The 21,214-nt window shown below is 51.6% G+C and overlaps 2 protein-coding genes across 2 annotated transcripts; both read left to right on the plus strand.

The window, feature by feature from the left end:
- The first annotated feature begins 745 nt into the window (after positions 1 to 745).
- HOXD3 (homeobox D3) lies at positions 746 to 7,456 on the plus strand. The gene is made up of 2 exons (XM_014834100.3): positions 746 to 1,286; positions 3,083 to 7,456. Exons 1-2 carry the CDS (start codon positions 746 to 748, stop codon positions 3,838 to 3,840), a joined length of 1,299 nt encoding a protein of 432 aa, XP_014689586.2. The 3' UTR covers positions 3,841 to 7,456.
- An 11,023-nt stretch (positions 7,457 to 18,479) lies between these two features.
- On the plus strand, positions 18,480 to 20,850 carry HOXD1 (homeobox D1). Its single transcript, XM_044768667.2, has 2 exons — positions 18,480 to 19,346; positions 19,721 to 20,850. Exons 1-2 carry the CDS (start codon positions 18,719 to 18,721, stop codon positions 20,053 to 20,055), a joined length of 963 nt encoding a protein of 320 aa, XP_044624602.2. The 5' UTR covers positions 18,480 to 18,718; the 3' UTR covers positions 20,056 to 20,850.
- Positions 20,851 to 21,214: the final 364 nt, after the last annotated feature.

The following is a 21,214-nucleotide window of genomic DNA, read 5'->3' on the forward strand; positions in this document are numbered from 1 at the left end:
TCACAGTGTTGACCCATAGAGCTCACCTTGTCACCAGAAAGTGGACAATCTGGGTCTCCATGAAAGATGCTGTGATTTTGAAACCAGGTGGGGGAGATACTTGTTTTGAGAGCTCTGGCTGTTCTGCGTGTGTTATAGGGCTTTCTTTTACCCATTGAAGCTTTGGGGTGACCCACTGGTTCAGTGATTGATCCACTCATTCATTCACTCATTCACCAAGCATTTATTGCACTTACTACGTGCTTGGCATCGGGCTGGATATTAGGAATATATAGGTGAATAAGACATAGTCCCTGCCTTCGAGGAGCTCAGCATCTAGTGGGAGAATCAGCCATTAAAATGTATGAGACCATAAGTGCTTTTCTGCGTAGTTTCAAAGGGTAAATTGACAATCCTGGAGAAAGAAAATTATACCTGGGGGCGGGGGGGGGGAAGCCCCTGCCATTGGATGGAGTTGCGCTAAAGAGAAGGAATGGTCTTTTGGTATATTTATGAGAAATTCCTTCTGACTTCTCCAAGGGTTCAAATAAGTCGAACTTCACAAAATCCCAGATCCTTCCACTAAGAAGTGGATGGCAAGTGGTGTCTGGGCTAGTCTTTCTACATTGACCAGTCTTGCCAATGACAGTCCCTCTGGGGCCTCTCGCTTTTTTTTTCCACAGGTCACCTGGAGCCTGGGGCTGCCCCAGCTCTCTCAGGATTTGGCAGACATTGGAGGTGGTGGTGAAGGAGACAGTGGTGGTCAATGTTATTTGAGCAGGGTCAGCAGGCCCCGGAGCTTCCTGAGTGCACGATGCAGAAGGCTGCTTACTATGAAAACCCAGGACTCTTTGGAGGCTATGGCTACAGTAAAGCCACTGACACTTATGGCTATAGTGCCCCCCATCAGCCTTATCCACCTCCTGCTGCTGCCAACTCCCTGGACACTGATTACCCGGGCTCTGCCTGCTCCATCCAGAGCTCTGCACCTCTGAGAGCCCCAGCCCACAAGGGGGCTGAACTCAATGGCAGCTGCATGCGGCCTGGTACTGGGAACAGCCAGGGTGGCGGTGGTGGAAGCCAGCCTCCTGGTCTGAACTCAGAGCAGCAGCCACCACAACCCCCTCCTCCACCACCCACCCTGCCCCCATCGTCACCCACCAATCCAGGAGGTGGAGTGCCTGCCAAGAAGGCCAAGGGTGGGCCCAATGCTTCTGGCTCCTCAGCCACCATCAGCAAGCAGATCTTCCCTTGGATGAAAGAGTCCCGACAGAACTCCAAGCAGAAGAACAGCTGTGCCACTGCAGGTAGCTCTCTGAAGGGGCTCACTCCTGGGCTGAGTCCCTCAGACTGACCCCAAGAAGCTAGCTCACCCAGAAATCAGGAGACTCAGGGCTGGAAGTGCAACTTTGGAAGCCATATGTCTAAACTCCTACTCATGCAGAAATGTCCTTTCTTCTTAGTGTCCTTGATTGGGGTCATACCCTTACAGTGACAGTGTGCTCACTTCCATTCCAGCCTGCTGGTGCCATTGCTGGACAAGTCTCATAGTTATTAACAGACAGCTCTTCCTTATACTGATCTAATATCTGCTTTCCTGGGCTGCTGGTCATAACTCAGGTCCTTCTTCCATTCAATAGCTCTTCAAAACTTGAAGACAGGTGTTACAATCCCCAAGCCCGGGTGGTTACATAGCCCATATCACATGAATTCTTCTCTCTTAAATTAATAAGAACTAAAATCTAGGGAGTGCTATGTTAAGAACCATGCTAAGTGCTTTAAGAGCATTATATAATTTAATTTTCCAAAGAATCCTTTCATGTAGGTATATGATAACATCCTGTATTTTAAAGATAAGGAAACTGTCAGAGATAAGTGACTTGCCCAAGATCACAAAACTACAAAAGGGCCTGCAAGGCATAACCATGGGACTCTACTTGGCCCACGCCAGCCCAATCTCGCCATCCCAGCCAATCCATGATGGGGAAGGGCATATCCTAGGGGAAGAGGATGTGCTCTGAAACAGGAGCAGCCTTGGGTTTCTCTCTCTGGAAAAGGAGACCCTAGAGTTGAGATCTTCCATAGGTCCACTCCTGGTGTATGGAAAATGAGCAAGACCAAGAGCTCTGAGGCCTGCTCTTCTCTCTGCTCAGCCTGCTTGGTTCCTGAAATTTTCTGGCCTTGTGTTCTCTGATGCGGTTTATCTTCAAGTAGATGAACTTGCTTCCAGGTCCAGGGCTAGTTTGAGGCCTGGGATGTAGCTAACATGTTATCAGCTTTCTCTCCCAGCCTGTAAGCTCCTTCTCCTCCTGCCCCTCCTTCCCAGCTGCAGGCCCAGGCCCTCCCTCCCAGGAGAAATCCATTTGTCTTCCCAGGGAGGGAGTGGACAAGCTGCTGAGAGGTGGCAGGGGTGGTAGAAACCAGTGTTGAGGCTGCTGCTCCTAGCACTGCAGTACTCAAAATGAGCCTGTGGCCTTGGATCCCCCGAAACTCCTGGGCTGTATTTTTATGGTTTATCAGCTCCCTGTGTTTGGGTGCAGAACCCTTGGGTGCAGATGGACCGGAGTGAGAGTGAGGTGCCAAGATCTCCACCCTCTTTCCATGTTTCATGGGATGCTTTGCCCAGGAGCCAGCCTCTCAGTAAGGCAGGCTGGGGCTGCCTTCCCCTCCCCGCCCCCAGCGTCCCGCCCCCCCCCGCCCCCCCCCCCCCCCCCCCAGCAGCAGAGGCTCCGAGGAGTGTTCAAAGAAATCTGGCCCTTCTTTGACAGAGGGGAAGCCTTACCAGCTGCTACTAGTCTCTCATTAAACTCCTCCACGGCCTTTGGGACGGGATGATGGACTAGGCTGGAAGGCAGGGGGCGGGCAGAATGAATCGGACCTCAGAAGGCAGATGGGGGTTTCAGGTGCAACTGATAGGTAGGCTTGGGGCGGGTGAGTTCCCCCTTGGAACCTCACCTCTCAGACGCCCCTCCCCAGCTCCAGCCAGGATTAAGATGGGAGAAGGGGTAGAGGAAGAGGAGGGAACCAGGGAAGCACCCTACTCCGACCCTGGGTGTCCCCACCTCTCCCGCTCAGCGTCCCCTCTCTCTCCTTCCCTGCCCAGGAGAGAGCTGCGAGGACAAGAGCCCGCCGGGCCCAGCGTCCAAGCGGGTACGCACGGCGTACACGAGTGCACAGCTGGTGGAGTTGGAGAAGGAATTCCACTTCAACCGCTACTTGTGCCGGCCACGTCGCGTGGAGATGGCCAACCTGCTGAATCTCACCGAGCGCCAGATCAAGATCTGGTTCCAGAACCGGCGCATGAAGTACAAGAAGGACCAGAAGGCCAAGGGCATCCTGCACTCGCCGGCGGGCCAGTCCCCGGAGCGCAGCCCTCCGCTCGGCGGAGCCGCGGGCCACGTGGCCTACTCAGGCCAGCTGCCGCCCGTGCCGGGCCTGGCCTACGACGCGCCCTCGCCGCCCACCTTCGCCAAATCTCAGCCCAACATGTACGGCCTGGCCGCCTACACGGCGCCGCTCAGCAGCTGCCTGCCGCAGCAGAAGCGCTACGCGGCGCCCGAGTTCGAGCCTCACCCCATGGCGAGCAACGGCGGCGGCTTCGCCAGCGCCAACCTGCAGGGCAGCCCGGTGTACGTGGGCGGCAACTTCGTCGACTCCATGGCGCCCGCGTCTGGGCCCGTCTTCAACCTGGGCCACCTCTCGCACCCGTCTTCGGCCAGCGTGGACTACAGTTGCGCCGCGCAGATTCCGGGCAACCACCACCACGGACCGTGCGACCCCCATCCCACCTACACAGATCTCTCGGCCCACCACTCGTCTCAGGGACGCCTGCCCGAGGCCCCCAAACTGACGCATCTGTAGCGGCCGCCACCGGCCTGAACACTCGGCGCAATTACCTCTTTCGCTCGGGTGGTGGGGGTGGCGGGCGGGGCCCGCGGGACAGCTCGGTGACCCCCCTCCCTCGCTCTGGCCTGGTCGCTGCCTCCCGGGTCTCGGGCCAACAGCGGCCGAGGCGCAGGCGACTGGGCCTTCCCTCTCGGCGCGCCCTCCTTTGGGCGACTCGCCATAAATCAGCCGCAAGGATTCTCCTCTGTAAGCCTGACAGAGCCATATACTGCAGACCGAGGGACTCTAGTCTGGTAATGGTGTCCCGAAGGTAAGTCTGAATCCATCGGCGGCGCGCCCTGCAGAGGGACCTGAGCCCGGAGAGTCCCGGGTCTGGCCCGCGTCTAGCTTAGTTGCGGAGACCTTAATTTATATGCTCCTTCCCGTCCCGTAAGGATTGCATCGGACTCAACGATCTGTATTTATTATTTGAAGCGAGTCATTTCGTTTCCCTGATTATTTATCCTCGTCTTAATGTATTTATGTGTATATTTGTAGAATTCTCCAGCCGAGCTTAGGAACGCGCTCCCAGGCCGCGGGGGCCACATTTCACCTCTTTAGTCCGCTTGGTCTGAACTAGTTGAGAGAGTAGTTTTGAACAGTTGTAACCGTGGCTGGTGTTTGTAGTTGATGTAAAGGATTAAGATCGCAAATTGTCCTTCATGGGTAGAGTCAGGCGGCCCTGTGGCGAGGCACGACACCCGTTACTCATTTCTCAACAGCTGCAGCCCTTGCCACTCGACACAGTTTATTGATTTCAAATTGTCTGGTAATATTTGAACAAATATTTAGAATAAAAAAATTTCTCAGTCGGAAGTGTATCTGTGTTAATCACACACACTTGCAACTAGAGCCCTCTGCCTTTATCTTTCGCACAGTCCCCGTGGAAGGCCCCAAACTAGGCTGACCCTTTGAAATGTTTGTTTTCATTTATTTGAATTCTAGTACACAAATTGGTTCTGGGGACACTTGATTGCATTCTAGCTGTTGACATTGGGGGAAAATATCTTAGGATGCAAACCTAGAAGTGTTCTGGGCGGGATGAGTCGGGTAGGGGTCTCTGCGCCTGCTTTGCTGTTTCTACCGCCCCCTTTCTAGATGCCGAACGACTTTTTTAAGATTGTACTTACACTGGGGAGGCCAGAGCTCACTTTTCTGCGTTAATAAAAAATAAACTTTTAAAGAAAACTGACAATCAAAGAAAAGACAAGAGAGAAGTCGTAAGAAGAATTGAGCTATGAAAAAGCTAAGGTGCAGAAAAAGAAACCATTTTTTGGGGGTAGCACCTAAGCTTTTTCCCCTAGGAAATGCTGTCACGACTTCTTCCTTTAGTGGTCGGTGGTTCACTTCTAAAGGAAACAGACGTTGCCCGCTATGTAACGTAATAAAAGTTTCATTAATGGAACATAACAAGTATAAACACCTTGTTTACTCCAGTTTCTTTTGTACAAAATGGGCAAAAATGTCTTCAAGGATTTATAACCATTTTGTAAACATTAGCATGGCTTTAGCTAGGGGCAGACGATTTACACCCGCTTCTCTGGGAGGAGGCACTTAGAAAACGCCTTCAGATAAGGTTCAATTCTTTTGTATTTCAGCAAAGTCGGCCCACGCATCTCTATTTGGGTTGACAAATAATGCAACTCCTACTACATCCCCCGTGACATGAGGTGAAATTCCTATTGTGTGGAAATAATTTAACTTCTAATCTTCTGGTGGAACAACAATCGTTTCTATTTGGATGTTTGTGTTTCGCTAAATAATGATGGCTCAAAATAATATTTAGTTTCCTTGTTCCTTTGTGCTGTTTTTAAAATGGCATGTTAGATGGGGGTGGGAGGGGATTATCGTTTTGCTAAATTTCACCCTATCCAAGCAGGTTTAAAGCATACATGTTGTAGAAGTGTATCAACAGAATAAATGACTTTAACTGAAGGGATATTTTACCCACTTTCAAGGTTTAAAATTGGTTTCTATGAAATTTGCATCCATAGGCAGAATTTCTAATTGTCTTGTAAGAAATTATTTTTTAAGCTATTAGGGAAATCAAGGAAGAGCTTGCTGCCTTGCAGGGATTACAACAATCTTTCTTAACTGGCTAAATATTAAATAGATGAATTGTCAGGCTGTTTAGATTCAGCCTGGTTTTCCTTCATCTCCTCTTCCTATCATAAATAATAATAAAAATACATAATGCATCATGGCTCCAGGCGTTTTCCAGCGCGGTGTGTTACCGCAGGAGTATCTGCTGAGTCTGCGGGTGTCTGCAAGGCCCCAAGTGTCATCTGCGGCTTAGGGTTTCATGGATTAGACTTTAAACGGTGTCTAGCCCCGCTGACATCAGCTTCCTCTCGCATTCAGGCTCCAGAGAAGTGCGGGGTTGGGGGCCCCCTCTTTAGGCAGCCGCAGCCGCCCCAAGTGCCGCACCCCTCTCTAGTGGGGTAGGGGACTTTGCTTGGGACAAATCTTCGGCTTTTTCTCACCTCGGGAGAAAGGGTCCCCGAGTCTCCTGAGAAAGGTTCGGATCCGTTCCTGCCATTGGATGTGTTGGGCACACTGGGTCCCTCCGGGCGCGGGGTGGGGTCTGAGGCGAGTCCGCGGAGGGCGCTGCCCGCGAGAGCGCCGGTCCGCGGCACAGCCATTTAAAACTTCATAAATTATAAACAAGCCGCCTCGGCCTTCGCCATAAATTCTGCTCCTTTTGAGCCTGCAATTAGTGTTAGGAAGCACCCGAGTCTAAACACAACCAAACGCCCTCTGAAGGGCCCAACTGCCCGCGGTTGCAAACCTTGTTTATTTCCCAGCGCCACTCTCTCCGCACCCCGAGGTCTGCACACACATTCGCCGCCTCCCCCGCCACCGCCGGCGGTCCACACTCGGCTGGGTTCCCGCTCTGCGAGGGAAGGTCACAATAGCGGCTCTATCGGCGGAGGCGCCCGCCTCCTCCCTCGCAGGCCTCGGAGCAGCAGAGACAGACGAGGGTGGGGGAGGGGAGCCCGGCCCGGCAATGGCGCCCTGGGCCAGGCTTCTCCCTCTCCCGAGGAGGACCTGCGGCGGACAGGGACCAGGCGGCAGGGGGAGGAAGCCTCTGCCCTAGCCTGGGACGTTCCCCGGGCCCGGCGCGCTGGGGGCCGCGGGGTGCGCCCCGAAGCCTCGAGGCTGCTGGCCCTGGCCGCCCGGAGCAGCCGGGTCTTCCGGGAGCGGCCGCGCCATTGTGCGCGCGGCGCCCCCAAGGGCTCCGCGGCGGGGAAGGCCACACAAAGGCAGCGCGGGGCCGGCGCCGGGCCGTGGGAGAGGGCCAGGCTGCGCTCGGGCCGTGGTCTCTGGGAGGCTCCCCTCGCTTGCCTAAGCGGAGGAAATGGCTCTTTGGCTCAGGCCTCGGCCTGTTCTATTTTCTTCCCATAGAGACCGCTTTGGGGAAGGTGGGGACCAGGGAGGTTGTGGGGGATCCTCCTGAGGCCTGAAGAAAGGGATCAGGGCTGCAAGCCCAGGCCCATGGCTGGGGGGTGGCAGTCGTTTGGGAGCCCGTGGTTGTTCTGTCCAGGCAGTCAAATGTGAATTAATGCAGGGTAGGGGTGAGGCAGTGGGAATGGCCCGCTGCAAAATGGGAGGTTGGGGTGGGGAAAGAGATTTAGGGAGAGGGAGAGCTTGCTCTGGCTACCAGGAGAGGCTCAGGACCCAGCCTGGAGTGGAGTGAGAAGACTCAACTGAGCTAGCCAGGAGGATGGGGAAGTTGCAGAGGAAAGCCCTGAAGAGTAGTCCTGGCCCCAGAAAGGCGGTAAGAAAGGGCCATTAAAGTTCACATTCTGCCTCCTGGCTTTCAGATCTCAGCCTCATCCAGGGACCTGACAGAGAAAAATCCGCCTGTGATGGAATCATTAAGTTAACCATCCATTTGTACCATTTCTTTGTACAGGCTTTCAAAGGAAAGAGGGAGAGAACACAGAATGAGTACTTCTCTTTGGTGCAGCCCCAAGCCCCGTCCCTATCAGAGACACATCAGCTAGACTGGTTTCTCAGGCCCCAGAGGCTGCTAACCTTGCTGAATAGGATTTTTCGAATTTCTATCTATAAGGAGTATTAAAAGACAGTGATTACCTATATTAGCTACTCATCTCTTCTCCCTCCCCCATTCCATACCAGCCAACTGACCCTTGAGTGAAGTGCATCTTTTCAGCCAGCAGGCTTGAGAGCCTAGGCTCTCCATCTGTTGAGGTTTTTCATTAGGGAGGGGGAAGAGGATGTGTGTGGGGGGGGTGTATTTTTGAATAACAAAGAACAAACCCAACCTTCCAATAAAAAGCGTGTCTCTGCTTGACCTGGGGGGGCCAGAAGCTTGTTTACACCTTTAGTATCCAAGGGACAGGCCTGTTTTGACTTTATCCTGAGAATTAGCTGAAACTTCCTCCTGAAATCAAGAATTGGTTAATCCCTGTTACAAATCCAGGAAGGTCCTCTTCATCTGGGAGTTCTTGGCTTTACTTTGGTCCTTCTTTCAGAAACTGTAGGAAAAGAAGAGAATGAACTGAAGTTTGTGAGTATTAAATAAAACTAGAGGCAGAAGGCTCCAGTTGCCATGGGCCTACAGCCTTATCATTTCAGGGCACTGTAACTTCCCAGAGAGGGTATAGCTAAGGGCCTGGGTGAGCTGACCTATCCCTAGACACTTTGGACACAGGAAGCTGAGACTGCCAGCCATGCCCGTACCACCTCTGAGGACTGGCTCGCTTAGATCTCTCTTGCTGAAGGCCTGCATGGAGGGAAAAACAGTGAGTAGATGAATCCTCCACACTTACTGCACTGGTGGTGCTGGTGGTGGACAGGATCATCAAAGAGGGAAAAAATCTTAGTTTTCACTGTTCCCTTGTCTTGTACTCCAGCTACAAATGCCCTTATTTTGGGGGTCCAAAGTTAGTGCCAAATGGATTTATATACCTGGCCTAAAGCCCAGGCCTAAACACTTCTCTCAGGTCTCATACCCACTTTGGCAAGTTGGAAAAGTAGAAAGACAATCCAAAAGACTCAGTTTCAGGCCAGGTCCAGCCAGAAGAGGCAAGGTGGATGGATGTCCAACCATCTTCAGGAGCAGAAGCAGGTGAAGGGACCCCAAGAGACCCACAAGGTGGGAGATACTCCGTGAGTCCTCTTGTCCTAGATCTTGTGGCAAAATATCTTGAGTGGTTCCTATAGCTAGTCTGGATTATTTTTATGGAAGAACGATATCTGGAAAATCATGAAAATAGGGCTTTAACATCAGTAATGAGCCCAAGGAGGAGATCTTAATTTAAATGAGGATGCGTGGAGAACCTTGATAGAGATGAAATGTTTGTGCTGAGGAAGGAGGCATAAAACGAGGCTAAGAGGACCTGTTGGGCCAGGGCCTTTCTGGAGGAGCAGACGGGGAGAAGGTCTTTTGATGGTTCTATTGTTCAAAGGCTGCCCTACAAACACCACGTCCCTCCCCACCCTCCTCAGGAAGGGCCAAGCTGGAAACTGGGTCGGACGAGCTGAGCTCGAGGCAGCGGCAGAGCTGGCACCAACCTCCCTCACCCCCGTCTGCCGCCCCTGGGGGCAGCACCGACGCCTGCGGCAGGCAGAGAACACACAAAGGAAGCCCACAGCCGTCCTCGAACCTGGGGACGCTCTGGGGAGGCGGCCAGCGTGGACCCCGAGTCTGAGCATGTCCCTCCCCTCGGGGAACAATAACCGTCGATCCCCCACCCCCACCCCCGGTCGGTCGGGCGGTCACGCGGCACAAAGGCCGGGTGGGCCCGCGCCACCATGTGATGCGCGCTCGCTCGGCGCTCTGCCGGCTAGCGGCGGAGCGGCCCGGCTGCGGGGGGGGGAGGGTGTCGGGGTGGGGGCTGTCCTGAATCCACCTGGAACACTTTCGGAAAGACAAACTGTGAGTTAATCACCCAGCCGGCTGGCGGCCGCGTCCCCTCTGGCCTGCGAGACGGCCCGGGGAGGAGTCTTCTGTGTGCGTCTAGGGTGGGGAGCGCGCGCGAGGTTAGTCCTATTAAGAGTTCATCAATCACCCGGTGTGCACTCTTCGCTCGACAGCGGTTCCTCCTACTTCAGAGCAAGTCTGGGCCAGCTGGGATCCGACCAGAAACCGCGAGCGGAGGCGGCGCAGGCTCGCGGGGTGAGCGCTCCCCGAGGGCGCGACCCGCCGCCCGCTCCGCCGCGCCCGGCCCCAGGGCCGCGCCGCCGGTCCCCACCGCACCCGGACCACGCAGGGTGCCCAGCGCCCTCCCAACACGCGGGGCCCTCACGCCCCCCCCCTGACTCACGGTGCATCCTCTGCATCCCCCCAGACGCCCCCCTCCCCACCTTGCTCAAGTGACACACATAAACGCTGCTCTGCACCAGAAAGGGACGAATCCATTTCTGAAGACAGGACAAGAAAAGTCCCAATGGGTCAGAAGGTTCTTGCAGACTAAGAGTTTATGTCCCGAGGGACTAGAATTCAGTGGAGAGTCTGAAGTAGTTTCGTTCCCTTATTTACCTGCAGGAGTATCTGTGTAGGAGGAAGCAGGGTAAGACCTCCGTTGAACTTGGAACTAAACTTGAATGCCATGTAAAATAAAAATAGACTTAAAACAGCAACCACAATGATATGCCTCTCCTCTCTTTCCTCAAGTGAGGGAAGGACTCGAGTATTTTTACTTCGGCTCTTTCTGGTTCATTTTAGAAACACCATAAAGGGAGAGACTGCAAGCTGGGGAGGGGGCCGTGATTAGCATTAGAGCTGTTTACAGCGGGAGGGCTGGGTGAGCCGGTGGTGAAGCATTCTTATACTTTCTTGAGTGGCACATGTGTCCTCTTTTGTAAATTCTAAGAGTTCCAGGCTACCCCCCTTTTACCTTTTTTCTGAGTGACATCAGCTGAGAAGTTTCTGAAGTTAGTTAAATGAGCTGCCTCAGCCTATAGGAAAGAGCTCCTGAAGGACAGAAAGTCCCAGCTTTCTCTCCCATCCCCTCAGTCCTCCTCACTCTCATCATCTTCTGGGTGGAAATTAACTTGTTTTGGAGAAATATTCTATCATTTTACTTCAGACAGACATAAGCTGAAGCATTAAGCCTTGCATAGTGTCCTGAACCCATTAAGCAATTGACATAACTGGTCCTGTTGTCCTTGTTCTGCCCTCTTTCTTCTTGCCTTTTACTAATACCTACTGAACAGCTCCTATGTGCACTGTGCTGGGCTTTGGGATGTAAAAATGAGTCACTAATGGTGTGTGCCCTTCTATCTCCTGGGGGAGAAAAAGAATCCTAAAACAGTGTGACAGATGCCATAACAGAGGTGTGGCCAAAATGTTCCTAGAATACGGAGAAGGAGCCACTAACAGCATTGTACTCTCAGAAAAGGCTTCTCAGAGGAGGTGAATTTGGGTCCCTAAAGTATGGAAGTTTTTTAGGCCCAGGAGGGAGAGACATACCAAGAAGAGAGAGCTGTGCAGGCTAAAAGCAGGAAGGGAAGAAAGAGCAAGGTCTGGCCCTGGAACACGGAGAGTAGTTGGGAGTGGGTCATGTGGCTGGAAAGAGAGGCTGTATAAGGTCCATGGAAAGGGATCTGGACTTAATCTATAGGCAATGGGGAGTCACTGAAGGTTTTAAACTGGGACATGAGGTCATTATTTGGAAAGCTCACCCTTGGGGGTACTGTGTCTGACTGGAGAAAAGAGAAAGAGGAGGCAGGAAGAACAAAACATGAGGCTGCTGAAATAATCCAGCCTAGAGAGGAACTAAGGTAATAAGGATGAAGAGAGACATTCAGGATGAGGAATTCAGAGGGATTGGTGATCAGTTGGATGAGTGAATGAGGAGTTGTGGATGTTAATCCCTAGGTTTCTATTTTGAAGGCGGAGTGAATAGGTCACTCACCAAAATGAATAGAGGAGGGCGCAGAGAAGACTTTGCAGGGGAAAGTAATGAGTTCAACTTTAGGTCTACATTGTGTCTTCTGATTTGCTAACTGATACATTTTGTATTTTGACCCTAAGTAATTCACTTGATCTTTCTGGCCTTCAGGTTCATCGTCAATGAAACAGTCAATAAACATACCTACCTCATAAGTTTATCATTCAAGCAGTGTGTGTGTGTGTGTGTGTGTGTGTGTGGTATTATCCTCACCAGGTCCAAGTGAGTGTCCTATATAAAGCTAAAATCTAGGGGAAACATCCTTTTACCCACACTATGCTGATCAATACTTAGGTCCTGGGTGGTCATTGAGAAATAAGTCTCAGGGAAATTAAAAACAACACCCTCCTGCTTCCCAGATATTGAATCCAAGCTAATGCTTAGGACTAGCTCAGATCAGATTGCTAATCAGAGCCCCTTTGTTTCCAGAGAGTACTCTCCAGGGGACACATGCAGAAATGTGGTCTTGGTATCAGACCACTAAAGAGGAGGCCTCTTAACAGATGTCAGAAAGCTGTGCTTTTTTCTATCATGTGTCTTTCAAGGAATCCTGGAAGCCACCCACTCCCTTTGAACCTCCTTAAGCTTCCTTGTGGCACAGTGTAGCACAGGAAGGAATGCTGAACATCTAACCTTGGACATTTACATTGGGTCTGACTATAGTAAGTTGTTTATCTTTTCTGTGTCAGCATTACCATTTGTAAAATAGAATTTTGAAAGGATCAAATAAGATAAGGAAGAATGACATTTTTGGAGATGCTAGAAGAGTAAGTAAAAGGTATTATTTTTCACTTATCAGAGTGGCAAAAATAAAACACGTTAATATCCCATTGACTTGGCAAGGGTGTGAGGAAACAGGAATTCTCCCATGTTGCCAGTAGAGGTGTAAAGGGGTTCACTTCTAAGGACAGCAATTTGGCAACATGTATCAAAACTGCCAGTGCACATGCTTTTGACTAAGTAATTTCAAAAGGAATTTTTCTAATAAGTAAAAAGTTCAACATGTGTTTGTAATAGCAAAAGACTGAAAATAAGCTAAATGCTCATTGATAGGGGACTGGCTAAATAAATTGTGGTGGAGGTATACAGTAGAACAGCATGAAGTTGTAAAAATAAACCAAGAACTTCTGTGTGCATTTATATGAAATGATCTTCAAGATACAATAGAGGGAAAAGCATGGTGCAAAAGAGTCTATCTAATATGCTATCATTTGTAAAAAAAGTGAGGAGATGCACACACACATATTTACATAAATGTATAGGTATAAAGGATCTCTGGAAAGATATATAAGAAACTCATAAAACTGGTGCCTATGTGAAGGGGAACTAGGTGGCTGGGGATGAGGGTGGGAGAAAGACCTTCAGGCATATCCTTTTGTACCCTTTGAATCTTAAACCATGTAAATTTAAATTTACTACCTATTTAAAAAATAAAGGAGCAAAAAAGTAAATGATCGGTACAAGAGTGACCTGGGTGTACCTGTGTGTGTTTACACATGTCCTTATTTGTACTTGCTCTATTCAGGTACATAAATCTAGGCACACCTCTTGTTTTGTCCCCCCAGGGCCCTGATGCTGATTGGGCTCAGCAAGAAATGGGGGGACCCTTTACCCTTGCTTGGTGGAGGGAGTGGGGCCCCAGGTCCACCTCTGTCTTCTCTTGCAGGAGTAGCTCCAGGTGGGGCCCCAGAAGCTTGGGCCACAAGTTTAGCACACAAATCCCAAAGGGAGGGCAGCAGACCTCCCAGGCACCCGGACCGTGCGGTCTCCCAATGAGGGTGCCTCCTTGAACACTGTTCACTCAGCATCCAGGCCACCATGGCGCCAAGGAGGGGCTGCCCCACTCCTCGCTCATGGCAGACTGTGGAAAGGCAGCCGACTGGCAGAGTCAGAGAGCCAAGTTGGTGCTCTCATTTTTTGCAGGATGGCTTTGCCATTTAACTCTGAGTGAAGTGACTCCCTCTCTAAAATGAGGGGTTTGATGTCACTTATCTCTAAGGGGCCTTTTAACATTGGCATCTTATGCTGTGAAAGGTCAGTCTTGAGCCAGAGGAAGAGTTACCTCATAGACCAAGGGACATTTCACCCCCTCTGGATCGCTGGGGTTCAGTGCTCATCACAGACAATTTGGGAGGGGTGTAGGAAATGAGAGGAGGCTCCTCCCTCTTAAAACTCCCATTCCTACTCCTTCCTTCTTCCCATTGCCTCAGAACCACTCTAAATTTTCTCTGAAGAGACTGAGAGAGACAAACTCTTCACTTTCTGCCCCACTGGCATCCTCAAAGCCAAGTCAGGGAAGTGGCAAGGAGCAGAAGTGAGCCAGGTCTCTGCAAAGCACTATTTTGTCAGCAAAATTTGGGAAACTCCTACTGACTACTTAAGGATATTTTCCGGAACTTCAGCCCAACTAAACTTAAGTTTGACCTTGATATTGACCTCTCTGCCCCTACCATCCACCAGGCTTCTGGACACTTCAGGTATACTTGAGCTCCAGCTGGCCACGAGCTCTCATCATGCTGGTCAAGGGCCCCTCCCACAGAATCACCCCTCTCTCCCCACACTGCCCACCCCCCAGCTCCTAAAGCAGCAATTCCCTAAGTGTGGTTCCGAAGAACCTTGCTTTAGAATCAGCCAAGAGGCTTATTAAAAATAAAGACTCCTGGGGCCGGCCCGGTGGTACAGCGGTTAAGTTCACACGTTCCACTCAGTAGCCCGGCGTTAGCCAGTTCGGATCCCGGGTGCTGACCTACAGACCACTTGTCAAGCCGTGCTGTGGCAGGCATCCCACATATAAAGTAGAGGAAGATAGGCACGGATGCTAGCTCAGGGCCAGTCTTCCTCAGCAAAAAGAGGAGGACTGGCTGCAGATGTTAGCTCAGGCCTAATCTTCCTCAAAAAACACACACACAAAAATAAAATAAAAATAAAGACTCCTGAGTCAGACCTATTGGATTAAAATCTCTGGGGGTGGGCTGAAGAACCTGCACTTTTACACAAGCTTCTATAGTGATTCCTACCCACATGAAGTGGTTTTGGGAGCCAATAATCTAAGGATATCCTTTAGTCAACGTTAGTCATGGTGAAGACACACCATTCTGTCCATTTTTATTTCTGTCCAACAAACATTTATTAAATGCCTACCGTATGTCAGGCATGGACTTGACCCATAAGCCTTTTACTCATAAAGTTCTAAGGGAAAGACACAGCACTCTAAACTGTTTTCCTCGGGGAGGGTCACGTTATCAGACTTCTGCCAGGTTTAGAATTCCTGTCCTTAGGATCTCTTTTATCCCCACCTCCATCCTGGGATGACTGAAGGATGCTGCAGAGAACTGCAAATCTTGCTTAAAAGAAGACTCCTCTCTTTTTTTTACTCCAACAGGCAAGAGCCTTTCTATCCTTGGCGGTGGTGGAGCCGAGTTCATGTGGTCAGGTATCTCCAAGGGGTAACACAGTGTGGCCTGTGGACAGGGGTTGCAAGAAGCTTCTTTGGAACAACAGTAAACACACAGAAGACCACACTGCCACCCTCTATCACTTCTGTCTGCAGAAAAGAAGCTTGTTGTTGTTCCAGTGGGAGAGAAAGGTAGTGATGGGGGTGGTAGGGGGTGGCTGCTGTGGTGAGCAGGATGGGAGAGATTTCAAAGCATTCCTACATCAAACACAACCTGGCAATCAGATGCCTCTGCTGTCACCTCCAGCTGAGAATTCACAGCACTGGGACCCAGCAGGGCAAGTGGCCCTTGGGAATTCATGGCTTGAACAAGCAATAAATTAGAAAGACATTTCTCCCATACCCTGTGAACATCTAGGGGACAAACTTTAAAGCTACTCAAAATATTCTCTACTCACATCCTTCTACACACACTTCCCCCACTATCTTCCAATCTCTCCTTAGAAAATTACAGATCTAGATTCTCTTGGAGTAGATTTATAGTACAGCTAAGACCTGTGCCCGAAATGAATCCCTCGTTCCTTTGGCTTGAGAATATCTTTTTTCCCAGCCTAGACCTCCCCCAGCAAAATCTTCTTACACAGTAGGTCCTTGGCAAAAGTTTGTTGAATCTGAGCCTGAGATGACCAGAGTCTTGACTTCCAACCTGAGCAAGTCAAGAACCAGCCCAGGAGTGGAGGTGGCAACTCTGAGCCCCGAGGTGTAGGATATGCCAAAGACTGGGAGATTAAAGGGACTAGAGAGAAGGATGCACAGAGTGTAGCCCTCTGTATGCAATTGCCAGGGAACTACTATTGGTCTGAGCAAACACTGAATACCCTACCCACCCACTCTCACCCACAGTTGTGAAAACAAAACACAATTTTTTAAAGATCTCATTCTCTTTTAGGACATACTCCCTCACCAAAAGCTAAATCTCCAAAATTGTGCTTCTGGGAAACGTTGTGGACAGCTCGTGCGTGCATCAAAGTCAATGCTTAATTCTGACAGGAAGGACCCCACCTTTGCCCCAAAGGCTTAACAGCAAAAACCTGGTCCTTGTCGCAGTGAAGGTTGCCAAGGCACCTAGGCTGCCTGTTTTTCCTGAAACCTTAGAGAAAGGGCTCTTAATTTGATAGATCTGGGTCAGATTTGCCAGACAATCAAGGCTGGACTTTTTGTCCTACGTCCTAGGTTGCAGCCATCTGGACATCTTCTCCAGAAAGGTTTACAAGGCCGTCCTTCCTTCTGGACCCTCTGGGTCCCTTGGGCCTAGGAGTTATGATCAGATGAGTACCTTCTGAGAAAGGGCCTTATAGTTTTGAGATACGAATGTGAGAGCTGGGACATTATGCTGGTAAAAATTGGCGATTAGAGTCCAGCAAGAGGTGGATGAAGGACACTGAGAACTCAGCAGCATCGGACTTGCTGGTACTTTTGTATGAAGAGCACAGAGGGAGGACAGTGAAGAAATGCATCTACATTGAAGCCTGAGCTAGGTCTGAACAGCTCTATCATCTCCTGACCAGGATGCTAGAGAAGAGCCTTTATCTTAAAAAAAAAAAAAAAAAGATTTAGGATGTTTGTCATCTGATTGGCTACAGAAGAGAACTGAAGTAGCAACATCAAGTGTGAAGGGCTATTTCAGCACAGGATTCTACTTCCCAATCAAATCCAAGAACTCCAGCAGAGCAGGAACCCCACACCCCTTTAGCTTTGTGCTCATTCCTCTACCTACTGCCCTCTGCATCTTGACTCAGCTTCAGCCCTCGCCAGCACTAACACTTCTGGAGCGGCTTTCTTTATCCTCAGGTTCACATCCCTGTAAGGAACCACCTCCCTGGACTGTTATGGCTCCTATTTTCCAGACTTCCTTTGACTGGAATTTTAGGCAAGGGCTCAATCGCTCTTTCATAACAAGTGGATCACTAAAACAATAACAAAACCTCGTCACCATAACTCGGAGGCTGTAACACATCAAGTTCTCAAGGGCACTTGAACAAGCCAAGAGGACTCTTTACTCACACAGTTTTAGTAAACCACCCTCTTTCATTACTGCTGTGTGTAAATAACACTTATTTATTTAATTTGTTATTTTCCAACAGCCCCAGAGTGGGAAACACTAAAAGAAATGGTCAAGGAAGTTGGCAAGTTTGTCAATGTAAAGCTTGTCTTTGTAACCCGTCTACTCTTCGTTTCCTGTGCCAGTTGCACTTTTATTTCCCGTCTCTCTCCACTCAGTAAACAAAACCATATTATCAAGGGAAAGACGTGAGCCCATTAACATTGTGAGCCCTCAGATTTCACTCGCAAGAGACAACGCAGCACTTATCTCATGGAACAGAAGCTTTAATTGCCTTGAGGTACAAGCCCATCCAAACCTCTGAGATCGGACCGGTCCCTGGGAAGCCTATGCGCTCTCCGAGCCAAACGCCTCGGGAAAGCGTGCGCAGCACCGGCGCATGAGCCAGCCTCCCAGACAGGAGCACAAGGAGCGCTCCACCAAAGGGCAGATCCTCTATTTTGACAATCTAGGGGGGAAATCTGCTAAACTTCCCCACCAGGCAGAAACTTTATCTTTTGTCCAAATCAAAACTTGGCACTCCAACACTCGCCCTTACCATGCCGCCACAAATGGAAGGAGTGGAAGAAGCTGAAGGGAATGCTGCGAAGTAATGTGAAAATCTAGTCTAAAATGAAGATTTTGTGCCTCCGTAGGTACACAGCACCTACAGCATAAAACTGAGTCCCATGCGTCGGCGGGAGGGGGAAAAAAGAGGGAAATTCAAACATCTACTCCAGCCAGGTTTAGGAGAGAGATAACACCAGTGCCAAGGAAACCGAAAGCTCATAGAGCTCAGAGAAAAAGGGAGAATAACTTTACCTTCCCTGGAGAAGGGCTAGGAGCAGTCCCCACGGGCCGAGCTCCACGTTCCCTTGTAACCCCTTCCGCACCGCGGCGCCCACATTGCGAGCCCGAGGGACTAGCCACCCACGATCCAGGAGAGCAAGCTCTCTCGCCCTCTCCATTCTCTCGCCCTCTCCATCCTCTCGCCCTCACCCGAGCGGCCAGTCCCCCCTTTCTCCGCCACCTCGTTCCTTTGCTGCCCGGGGAGCGGGCGTCCTGCGCTCTCGCCCCGCCTCCCCCAGGCAGCCCCCCGGGCCGCGCCGGCTCTCCCCCGGGCCCGCGGGCGCCGGGCGGCGGCCTCCCGCAGGGTTGGCAGGGTTGGCAAAGTTGGCGGCGGGGCAGGCGCGTGGAGCCGCGCGCCCGTCTGGCCCCGGGCCGTGCGGGGAAGGCGCCCATTGGCCGGCCCGCGCCACGTGGTCACCCCCGCCGCTATATGAGGCCACTATTTACCTTCGGCTCGCTCGCCATGGCTCGGCAAGGGCAGCTCGGGTAGAGAGGAGCGGCGGAGCGGCGCAGACCGCGGCGGCCCCGCCCTGCCCGGCACCCCGGCCCCTGCCCCGGCCCGCGCGCTCAGGGGTGTGGGCCGGAACCATGAGCTCCTACCTGGAGTACGTGGCGGGCGCCAGCGGCGGCGGCGACGTGCTGAGCTTCGCGCCCAAGTTCTGCCGCGCCGACGCCCGGCCCGTGGCCCTGCAGCCCGCCTTCCCCCTGGGCAGCGGCGACCGCGCCTTCGTCAGCTGCCTGGCTCTGGCCGCCGCCCGGCCTGCGCCCTCGCCCCCCGCCGCCCCCGCGCCGCCCTCGGCCGCGCCCCCGTACGCGCCGTGCAGCCTGGAGGGGGCCTACGAGGCGGGAGCCGCCCCGGCCGCGGCCGGGGGCGCCGACTACGGCTTCCTGGGGCCCGGGCCCGCCTACGACTCCCCGGGCGCACCGGGGCGGCCGGCCGACGACGGCGGGGCGCAAGTCCACTACGCCACCTCAGCCGTCTGCTCGGGCGGCGGCCCCTTCCTCCTCAGCGGACAGGTGGACTACGCGGCCTTCGGCGAGCCGGGCCCCTTCCCAGCGTGTCTCAAGGAGCCCGCCGACGGCCACGCTGGGGTCTTCCAGACTGCGTCCCCGGCGCCCGGCGCCTATCCCAAGTGCGCCTCCCCGGCCTCCGGCCTCCCCGCCGCCTTCAGCACGTTCGAGTGGATGAAAGTGAAGAGGAACGCCCCCAAGAAAAGTGAGTACTTGGGCCGTGGATGGCCGCAGCTGGGGTCCGGGACCGAGCCTGCTCCGCGGCGTGGCGCTGGGAGCGCGGTGCAGCTGTCCCTCCGGACGGCGACTTGGGTTTTATGGAGGAAACGCGTCCCGAAGCGTTATTAAAGTAGGCGAATTCCATGGAGCGTGCCCCGGGGACACGCTCTGAAAATGTGCCGGGCATTGAGAACGTTGCAGGAAAGAGCTCTCCGTGGAGCGTTTCTCCTGGCACAAGTGTGTTTACAGGGACCCAGGAGCGCTGCGCTGTGACTTTGATTCTAACTGTAGCCGCATTGCTCGTCCGCGTCCTGTCCCCGCGTCCTCTCGCCCCGCTGACGCCCTGTCTTTCCGTTGCAGGCAAACTCGCCGAGTATGGAGCCGCTAGCCCCTCCAGCGCGATCCGCACGAACTTCAGCACCAAGCAACTGACAGAACTGGAGAAGGAGTTTCATTTTAATAAGTACTTAACTCGAGCCCGACGCATCGAGATAGCCAACTCCTTGCAGCTGAATGACACCCAGGTCAAAATCTGGTTCCAGAACCGCAGGATGAAACAGAAGAAAAGAGAACGAGAAGGGCTTCTGCCCTCGGCCACGCCCGTGGCTTCTCTCCAACTTCCCCTCTCAGGAACGAGTCCCACCAAGTCGGGCAAGAACCCGGGGAGCCCTTCTCAGGCCCAAGAACCATCATGAGGTTTAGTCTTTAGGCTGAGGAACCTTGGCCTGCAGAAGTCATAGGCCACCCCATCCCTTTCTAGACTTGCTCAGTTCGGAAGGGAGGTGGGCATGGGCAGAAATTAATAGAGGTTTCACTTGGGAGAGGAAGTATCTTAGTCGGCTTCTGAGTTCCAGGCTAGGAGTGTACAGATATTAATTTCAGGTCTCTTAAGCCACTCGTTTGTGTATTACTTGTGTCTTATCAGGGAAAAGGTGCCCAGCCCAGCCCTGCTGCTATGTTGTGTAACTTAGTCATATGCAATTCTTGGGTGCAGAGTGGCAGAGCATTAGTTGCTGAGCTCTGCCAACTCCCTGTTGTGCTCAGAAGAGCATCTGCCCAAAATTTTTCTGGTTTTAATCTAAAGGGCAAGGCTACCTGTATGCAGCTCCTTGAGATGACCAAAGCTAGTTAGGGCCTCTTGATGTAGCTAAGCTGCTTCAATGATCTTCACATTTGCACTCCAGTTCTTTTCTTTTTTTTTAAAAACCAGTTTCTACCTCTCCATGTGCCTGAGTGAAGAAGATACAATCGCTATTTAGTTAGTAGCTGAACACATCCATAGGGCAGGTAAAGATTAGAACCTCAACTACATCTTGATACTAGTTACTCAAACTTGAATGTAAATATATACAGTGTGTATATTTTTTAAAAGGTTTGCTTGCAATGAACTTATGTATGACATTTAATGTCAGAGCATGTAAAGGGTTTGAACTTTTCCTTTGTAATAAAACTACAGAATCTGCTGTTCTCTGCCTTTCCTTGCACTCTTTTCATTTTGATTATCTTTCTTTAAGGCTGATTCAGTTTCTTCTGGTTGGAATTTCTTGATTCTGCTATGGTGATTTGTTTAAGGTTGATGACTTTAAAAAATAACACCTCTTATAGGTTGTATACACAAACAACAAGTTAGGGACAATTATCTGAGCAGATTAAGGGAGAGGAAAAACTACTCTGCCAGATATCCAAGTAACTAAGGAAGCACTCTTGGCTTCAGTGCCCCAGTTTTATGGTCAATGCCTAGACTGCGCATTGACTCAAAGATTAGGAGTCCGCTGTGGGAATGACTTACAGCCAAAGAGATGCTGTGGAGAGATCTCCTTGTTCTTTTGTCTCCTGCTCTCACAAAAGGAGAAG

Source organism: Equus asinus, chromosome 4 (genome assembly GCF_041296235.1).
Source record: "Equus asinus isolate D_3611 breed Donkey chromosome 4, EquAss-T2T_v2, whole genome shotgun sequence".
NCBI lineage: Eukaryota > Metazoa > Chordata > Mammalia > Perissodactyla > Equidae > Equus > Equus asinus.